The 8,961-nt window shown below is 64.1% G+C and overlaps 1 protein-coding gene across 4 annotated transcripts; it reads left to right on the forward strand.

The window, feature by feature from the left end:
- The first annotated feature begins 225 nt into the window (after window positions 1-225).
- On the forward strand, window positions 226-8,515 carry TBRG4 (transforming growth factor beta regulator 4). Of its 4 annotated transcripts, none has more exons than XM_080664189.1 (11): window positions 226-299; window positions 2,040-2,522; window positions 4,556-4,879; window positions 5,248-5,419; window positions 5,664-5,821; window positions 6,170-6,280; window positions 6,814-6,958; window positions 7,201-7,446; window positions 7,537-7,654; window positions 7,789-7,903; window positions 8,267-8,515. In XM_080664189.1, the coding sequence occupies exons 2-11, from the start codon at window positions 2,091-2,093 to the stop codon at window positions 8,366-8,368; spliced, it is 1,923 nt and encodes a 640-aa protein (XP_080520315.1). In that variant the 5' UTR covers window positions 226-299; window positions 2,040-2,090; the 3' UTR covers window positions 8,369-8,515. The 4 variants fall into 4 exon arrangements, with proteins under 4 accessions (XP_080520315.1, XP_080520314.1, XP_080520316.1 ...); XM_080664188.1 differs by having other exon boundaries at window positions 231-329; XM_080664190.1 differs by having other exon boundaries at window positions 296-716.
- Window positions 8,516-8,961: the final 446 nt, after the last annotated feature.

Raw genomic sequence — 8,961 nt, forward strand, 5'->3', positions numbered from 1 at the left:
TCTGGGCTCTCATTCTCCTCCCCGCCCAGGCTCCTCAACTGCCACCCCCCACCTCGCGCTCCACTTCACAGCGCGGAGTTGTCGCCCGCAACAAAGATGGCAAATGGCAGTGACTTTCGGCCGCGCGCCCTCAACAAAGATGGCACCCAACCGGAAATGGTCCGCCGCAGTGTGACTTCCGGTCGGGAGACCTCAACAAAGATGGCACCAGACCGGAAATGGATCGCCGCAGTAACTTCCGGTCGGGAGACATCCGGCGAGCCTCGCTTCCGGCGGCGCTCCGTGCGGGACGCTGGGAGGTCAGCGGCGGTATCGGCCGTGGCCGCGGTGTAGGTCTCCGGGCGGAGGGGAAGGGGCCGCAGCGCGTGGGTTCTGAGGGCCGGAGGCGTGGCGGGAGGGGAGGCAGGACGGGTGCGCGGGGGCCGGAGCGGCAGGGCCTCAGGCGGAGGGGGCAGCCCAGGCCTGTCCTGGTTCGCAACCGGTCCCGCGTGGCGCCCCGCGAGCCCCGCCATGGCCAGGGCGTTCTCCTCGAGCTGCCCTGGGGGCCCCCCTTCCGGGCTGGTGCTGGCTTAGGCCCAGCTGGGCTTCCGGACCTCAGTTTCCTCCCCAGCTCGTGGGGTGGCCTTGCTGGGGAACGTCCGGTGCTTCCCCGCTGCCGCCTCCGTGCACGGGCCGTCGACCTTGGGCCAGGATCCCCTCTCGCTGGGCCTCTCTCTGTAAGTCAGGCCGAGTTTTTTGTTGTTTTTTTTTTAATGTTTTTATTGATTTCAGAGAGGGAGAGACAGAATCATCCATGATGAGAGAGAATCACTGACCGGCTGCCACCTGCACGCCCCACACTGGGGATGGAGCCCACAACCCGGGCCTGTGCCCTGACAGGGAATCGAACCCTGACCTCCCGGTTCATAGGTCGACGCTCAACCGCTGAGCCACGCCGGCGGGCAGACTGAGCTTTTTTTGCAGCTGCAGGAGCCCACCCATGTAAAAGTAAAATACAGCGGCCACGTCCAGGTTCCAGGAACTCAGAGACCAAACACGCACACTCTGTACTTTGGCGGGAGGCCCTGGCTAAGGTTTACCCCCCTCCCCGTCACCTGTCTTGCCTGGGTCACTAAATGACCCCGATAAGCAAGACTGACAGAACCGTCAAAGCAACATAGTTGGAATATGTAACAACTTCTTGGAGGAGGAAACTTTGGTCTGGGCTTGGGAAGACAAAGGGTGACTTCCTGGTCCCTGTGGTGGGAGGTGAGGCCGGGAACCCAGGGCAAGGAGGGCACGGGGCCAGTTCAGCATGAGGGGTGTGTTGCTGGGGGGAAGGGGAGGTAAAGCTGACAGAGGATTAAAAGCCTCTGAAGTGCTTGTTATGATGGGTTTAGGAGTGTAACGTTATTATTACTGATTTCAGAGAGGAAGGGGGAGGGAGAGAGAGAGAAACATCAACGATGAGAGAGAATCCCTGATGGGCTGCCTCCTGCACGCCCCCTCCTGGAGGTCCTGCCTGTAGCCCGGGGAATGTGCCCTGACAGGGAATCGAACAGCGAGCTCCTGGTTCAGAGGTGGATGCTCAACCAGTGCTGATTTGGGGAAGCTCACTCTGTGTCTCTAAGTATTAAAATTACCCACAGAAGCTGTGGGATGTGGAGTCCATGCCCAGGAACTCTCAGGAGAAAGTGGTTGAAAACATCGTACTCCATTGTCTCTCGTCGTTCTTAATCCTAAAGACACTTAACGTTTGAAAACAAGTTGCCTGGCCTGCTTGCAGACTCCCCTCTCGTGCGGGTGTGAGGGCCTGCTGGTCTGAACTGTCAGACTGAAAACGCCCCAACCCCCCTGTTCTGGTGTTTGGTTACCTGTGTATTGGGGGGAACACACCCCTGAGACCTTTGCTTCAGAAAGTGCTGTCCGGTGCCTGGGAGCGGTCAGGAGGTGTGGGCGGGAGTGTGGAGCGTGCACCTGAGGCTCCATTTCGCTTGTCACGTGCTCCTGTTGGTGCTTCGGGAAGGCCCTGCACCAAATCCTCCTCTCTCTCCCTTCAGGGCCTTGGAATGACTTGCTAGGAGCGCCACCTCCCCGCAGCCCAGGCCATCATGGCCGCTCGCCTGGTGAAGCGATGTGCCTGTCTCCTGAGAGAGGCCGCCCATCTGGCCCCTGCTGGGCCTCTGGCCAGCCGCCTGAGCCTGGCCAGTGTGGCCCATAAGACTCTGACTTCCCATAAGACTCTGACTTCCTCAGCTACCTCACCCAGTTCCCACTTGCCAGCGTCCTTGTCACAGCACCTGGAGAAGGAGCAGGTGATTACCCCCTACCCGGAGCGCCAGGAGGTGGACGAGCTCATCGAGAAGGCCGCTGGGCCGGAGGAGCTCCTGGAGCTGCTGGGGGGTGGCCACTGCCTACAGCAGAACCAGGCGGCCCTCGCGGTCATCAGGCTCTCTCGCCTGCTGTCCGAGAAGCCGGAGGACAAAGCCTCGCTCGTGCAGGACCCCCGCTTTCGGCAGCTTCTCCAGCTGGTCAACAGTCAGGTGGGTCCCAGACCGTTCAGGTGGAAACAGCAGGAGCCCCGAGGCCACAGCAGCCGGTCTGCAGACTTTCACGCTTTCTCTCTGCTGACCCTCACAGCGGCCTGCTAGGTGGAGGGTGCCGTCCTCACTAACCAGCACAGGACGCCAGCCTGCTCCTGCCTCTGTCTCTTCTCTGTCCGTCGGTGTGCCACCCCCTCCCCGGGGTCTGGTGATGGTGGCACACTCTTAAAGCTTGAGGAGGTGTGGGCGATGGATGGGGAAGCCCTGAAACTTGAGAAGGGCGTGGGCGTTGTTCAGCCAATCCGATTCTCAAAGGATGTGGGTGGGGATCGGGGAGAATGTAGCTCAGAAGAATCACCTTGACTGTCGGCTGGTGCGGCTCGGTTGTTGGGCAACTTGCCCTGCACCAGGAGGTTGCCAGTTCCATCCCAAGCCCCATGCCGGGCTTGAGAGGAGGCAGCCAATCGAAGCCTCTCCCATCGATGTTTCTCTCTCTCTCTCTCTCCTCCTCTCCTCTCCCCTCCCCTCCTTTCCACTCTCTCTGAAAATCAATGGAAAAATATTCTCAGGGGAGGGCTTAAAAAAAGTAAAGTGACCTTAACCAATTAACTGCCACAGTATTTTTAATTTAGCTTAAAAAGTTCCGCCGCTTGCGTCTATAGATGCTTATGGCGTACAAATGGTTAATTAGGGGCCCTCCTGTTTTGAGGCTGTAATTCTAGTTATTTATCGAATACTAGAGGCCCAGTGCACGATTTCGTGCACTGGGGAGGGGCGGTGGGGGGGGGGTCCCTCAGCCCGGCCTGCACCCTTTCACAGTCTGGGAACCCTTGGGGGATGTCCATCTGCCGGCTGAAGCCTGCTCCCCTTCCTTCGGACATCCTGGCACTGCGAGGAGGCGGGAGAGGTTCCCACCACCGTCCGTGAGCCCGGCCTGTGGCTGAGCGGTGCTCCCCCTGTGGGAGCACACTGGCCACCAGGGGCAGCTCCTGCATGGAGCATCTGCCCCCTGGTGGTCATTGTGTATCATAGCAACCAGTCCTTCCACCGTTAGGATCAATTTGCACATTACCCTTTTATTACATAGGAGGATAGACACAATTGAAGCAAATTTGAGGAAAGTAAACATGATAACAAAGTTCAAGCTGTAACAAATTGGGAGCAAAGTATTTGCCATGCAAAGGGTGACCAAGCTTTTTTAAAAACCCTTCCTGCTGTCCAGGGAACCTACAGAAAGAGGCAGGCGCTGGGCCTCGTGACACTGAGATTAAACTCGGTGCTCCCTCCGCCCCACCTGCCACACGGCAGCGCTGGTTTCTCACTTCGTGGGAGTGGTGTTGGTCCCTCGCGCAGCACGGTCCCACATATGAAGACAGAGGCTGGGACCGGAGTCTCGTGTCACCATAGTGAGAGCGCAGCCACACCCACCTCCCACGAGGGTGGGGCCACAGGGCCCCGGAAACTGCAGGGTTCAGTGGGATCGCTCTCCTTCACAACTCACACAGCAGACCTAGGAGGAGGGGGTGCTGGGGTGCAGGGGGCAAGGCTGGTGTCAGACCACCGGGTGCAGGCTCTGGTTCTGCGGTCCCCTGGCGTGTGACACGGGCGGTGAGGCCTGCGTTTGTAAGAGCTGGTGGTGGTGGCAGCTGCCCGTCTCCCACAGCCGGGAGTGGTGGTGGCAGGGCTCTGTGGCACCCGCCTGTCTGAGGGCAGTGGGCCTCCCTGTGCTGCTTCGAACGAGGGCCGGCTGCTGAGAAGAAAACCGTTCTTAAAGCCAAAGGTTGTCATTGTCGTCAGCAAAAGGACGAGTTTGCTGACAAAACGGGCCTGGACGGGCCTGCAGGGGAGCAGAGAAGTGGGCAGCCGGGCGGGCAGGGCTGAGCACAGCTCAGGTGTGAGGAGACTCCAGGATCTTACCTCTCCGAGTTCCTGCTGCAGGTGACGGCTGGACAGCCAGCCCGGCACACAGGCCCGCCGGGGCAGAGCACCGGTGCCCGCTGGGTCCCGGCGTGACCCTGCCTTGTCCCCCCCAGATAACGGTCGTCTGGCACGGGACGCTCGTGAAGCTGCTCCGGAGCCTCTACACGCTGGCGCTGCCCGCCACTTCCAAGGAGCTGCTGTCGGTGGAGCAGGAGGTGCGCTGGCGCATGCGCAGGCTCAAGTTCAAGCACCTGGCCTTCCTGGCCGAGTCCAGTGCCGCCTACATGCAGGAGCGGGGCTCCCAGGAGCTGCTGGCCGAGCTGCTGCTGAACCTGGAGCGGCGCTGGGTGGAGATTGAGGACAGCCGCACGCTGGTGGCCCTCCTGACAAAGGCGGGATCCCTCTCGGAGTCGCTGATGAACCACCTGGAGGACAAGGTACTGGGGCTGGGAGCAGCTGGGAGCAGGGGAGAGACAGGGCGGGCGGGGGCCTGCTGGCTCCTTTCCTCCTCCCGATGGCCTCGTGCACACGGCCTGCCCAGGTGGCCCAGGCCAGCCCCAAGGCTCAGCTCCTGGCCGGACTTAGAGCGGTGCACAGCCAAGTCAGTGCAGCCCCGTCCCCCATAACGGGCTGGCCACATGGCTGCCACCACAAGGGATGCCGCTCAATGGCCCTGGGTCCCCTGCCCCGGGCCCTGCAGGGGGCTGTGGGTAGTAAGCTCAGGCCCAGTTGCTGTCTCGCAGGGGCTGCGCTGCATGGGACCCCGGCCGTGGGCGCCGAGCTGACCCTGGGCTGTGGTTGACAGTGCCTGGACCTGGTGGAGCAGTTCGGCCCGGATGAGCTGCAGAGGGTGCTGGCGGCGCTGGCGGCTCAGAACCGGCGGTCCGTGCCCTTGCTTCGGGCCATCTCCTACCACCTGGTCCAGAAGCCCTTCCCCCTGACCAAAGGCGTCCTCCTGGACCTGGCCTATGCCTACGGTGAGCCCGTGCGCAGGGCTGGGGTGCCCTGGCTGCAGCCGTGTCAAATTCGGTGCCCCTTCCCCCGTGGCAGGCACCGGCCCGGAAGGCTGCCACAGAGACAATGTGGCCCATGGGCCCTGGTCCCCTCTGCTGGGCCTCAGGGATAAATTTGGCCGCAGACACCAAGCTCCTAGACCTGGAGGCCGGGCTGGGGTGCTGGGTGGGCCTCCAGGTGAGCCCCAGGGTCTGCTCTGTCCCGAAGGCAAACTCGGCTTCCACCAGACCCAGGTGTTCCAGCGCCTGGCCACCGACCTGCTGCCCCACGTGCCCAGCCTCACGTCTGGTGAGGTGGCCCGCTGTGCCAAGTCCTTCGCCTTCCTCAAGTGGCTCAACCTGCCCCTGTTCGAGGCCTTTGCCCAGGTGAGCAGGGTGCACACCTGAGTCCTGGGGTTCGTCAGGAAGGTCCAGGGGCTAGAAACGCCCAGGGCAAACGGGGTTCCTGCTCTGCACGTGAGGGACGCTGTCGCAGGGAGAGGACGATGTTCTCCCCGAGCGCAGTCATGGTGCCTGCAGTGGGCACCGAGCCGGCGGCGAGGCCGAAACCCACTCGGCTGCCACCAGGGAGTTGGTGGGAGGAAGGCGGTGCCTGTGCTGCGGTGCGTGGGCGCCTGGTCGGCACAGCACCTGCCGGGTGGGTGCTGAGGGGCTGCTGCTGGGAGGAGGGCGTGGACACCTCACCCTGCCCCATGCCCCGCCTCCCGTGCCCAGCACGTCCTGAGCAGGGCCCAGAGCGTCGCCGTGTCAGACCTCTGCAACGTGCTGCTGGCCTTCGCCCGCCTCAACTTCCGTCCAGAGCAAGAGGACTCGTTCTTCAACCTGGTACGTCTCCCGCCCAGCCCGGCCCCTTTCCCTGCAGGCGGGAGGAGGGAGGCCTGGCAGGGGCAGGGGGCGGAGCGAGCCAGCTGGAGCCAGACCTCCCGGGGGTTGTCCGGGGGCAACACTGGAAACCCCAGCACTCCCCCACGTGCCAGTGTGGCTGCAGGCCCAGGAGGCGTTCTTGGGCGGGCTCACGTCCCGTCACTGCCTTAACACCCCGAGACCCCAACCCACTGGCAGGGTCCCTGTAGGGGCACCACCCCAGCCGGCCCGCTGCGTCCCCTCGTGCCCTCAGTCCCTCTCGGGGCCGGAAATGCCTCCCCGTCCTGGGCCACTCGGACCTTCCTGGAGAGGTGGTTTGTGCGGCAGCTTCTGCCACGGAGGGCTCGGTGGGAAAGCCCAGCTGAACGTCCTTCTGTCCGGATTGGTCCCAGGGGGTTGGATGGTTCCGGGCACCTTTCCCAGCGGCGGCCTCCCACCCAGGACGTCTGCGTGTACTGAGCAGAGCCGCCCTTGCACCCCTCCCTGTCCCCCAGGTTCATGAGAAGCTGGGGAGTCAGCTGGCCGACCTGGACCCAGCCCTGCAGGTGGATGTGCTGTGGGCCCTGTGCGTGCTGCAGCAGGCCCGGGCCTCGGAGCTGCAGGCCGTGCTGCGCCCCGAGCTGCACACCCAGTTCCTAGGTGAGGGCGGGGTCCCTCCCCCTGCACAGAGGGGAGCCTGTCCGTGTGTTGCCCTGGGGCTGCGCTGCCAGGCCTGCGTGCCCACGGCCAGGTGCGGGTGGGAGCCTGTAGGCCCAGTGCCCGGCCAGGAGCAGGGGAGATGGTGGGCCAGGGCTCCCCAGCATTTGCTGCTTTGCCGCCTGCCTGCAGGTGACCCATCAGGTCCCCCTCCCCTCTGCCCCCCACTGCACCTCTTCCCTTAGGTGACCGGTCCCCGCGGGGTCAGAGCACCTTTCAGAAGCTGCTGCACATCAACGCCTCGGCCCGGCTGGAGCACCCCGAGTACACGGGTCCCCTGCTGCCGGCCTCGGCCTTGGACCCCGGGCCCCCAGGACCTGAAAGGAAGGTGACGACCCTGCAGAAGGAGCTGCAGGGGATCCTCAAGGGGCTGCTCGGGGGGCCCGACCGGGGCCGCTTCTCCGTGGCCACACAGTACGGCTGGGTTCTCGGTGAGCCTCCCTACCCGTCCACCTAGCTAGGTCTGCCCTGCGCCTCCACCCGGGGACAGCCGACCATTCCGTCTGTCACCCCCTCCCCAGACGCGGAGGTGCTGCTGGACGCCGAAGGCCAGTTCCTGCCCCTCAGGGACTTCGTGGCCCCTCATCTGGCCCCGCCCTCGGGTGGCCAGCTGCTGCCGCTGCCGCCCAAGGCCAAGAGGTAGGCCATGCGCCTGTGCCCTCCCCGACTCTTCTTGGTGTTGCCCTGCCCGGCCCTGCCCTTCCCGGCCCGGCCCTGCCCAGCCCTCCAAGGACAGACACGGTCAGCCCAGCGCCTCCTCTCCCTCCCCCCAGGCTGGCCTTCCTGCGCTGGGAGTTCCCCCACTTCACCAGCCGGAGCAAAGAGCTGCTGGGCCGCTTTGCGCTCGCCCGGCGCCACGTGCTGGCCGCCGGCTTCCTGGTGGTGGACGTGAGTACCTGTCGGGCAGGCGGTGACCGAAGGGGGCATGTCAGCGGGGCCTCAGGTCCTGCTCCCACCTGCACAGCCGGGGCCTCTGGGAGGAGGGGCGGGTTGCCCAGGTTCAAACCAGGTGAGCAGCAGGGAGCCCTGCTCTCGCCTGGGAGACCTTCGTCCCTCCTACTCCTTCCGAGAGACGGCCTGCGAGGGGCCCCACGAGGTGCTGTCAGTTTCTTTGTTAAAACCACTGAAACATTCAGAAGCCGCTTTCAGCCCAAGTGGTGGAGCCCTGCAGGGCCGGGCACTGGTCCCACTCACCAGCCTGCACCTGCGGGATGGAGGCTGGAGCCCCGCCCACACGGTGCCCTCCCCCAGGTCCCCTACTACGAGTGGCTGGAGCTCCGGTCCGAGTGGCAGAAGGCCGCCTACCTCAAGGACAAGATGCGCAAGTCGGTGGCAGAGGAGCTGGCCAAGTGACCTGCGCACGTGGACTGTGCCCGGGGCCGGGCTCCCGGCGGCCCAGACCTGGTGATGAGGACAGACGTGCAGGGCCTGGCCCCCCAGCACCGCGTGGCCCTGCCTCTCCTCTCGTGGGAAATAAATCTTTAACTTTGGTTTTCCACACCAGGAGGCCTCCTGGGCTTTGCCATGACCCCACACTGTCCTCCTTGCTCTCACCACCCCCCCTAGGCTGTGGGCAGGGGTGGCCTCCTCCCCCATCAGCAGAGCCACTTGTCCGAGAGGCACGGAGCTGGGCAGAGGGGCTGGCCTCCCACAGACCGCCATCACCAGCTGCCTGGCTGCTCTGCCCCCACAGGCCTTCCCGTGTGTGCTCACCTGGGGCCTCGCGTGCCCTAGGCCTGTGGTCAGCCAGCTCAGACCGAGTCCTCAGGCTGTGAGGCCAGTGCCTGGTTTGGGGTTCTGACTGGAGTGTGAACAGGCGTCCTGGAGGTGCCCTCACCCATGGTCAGGTGGGGCCCGTGCTGGCAGGGTCACAAGAACCCGCTGTTTGGGGGCGTTGGCGCAGGAGACCTCGTCTCACCTGGACTCGGTGCCGAGTGCCGCCTGGT

The sequence above is a fragment of the Plecotus auritus genome, assembly GCF_963455305.1.
Source record: "Plecotus auritus genome assembly, chromosome: 4".
Taxonomy (NCBI): Eukaryota; Metazoa; Chordata; class Mammalia; order Chiroptera; family Vespertilionidae; genus Plecotus; species Plecotus auritus.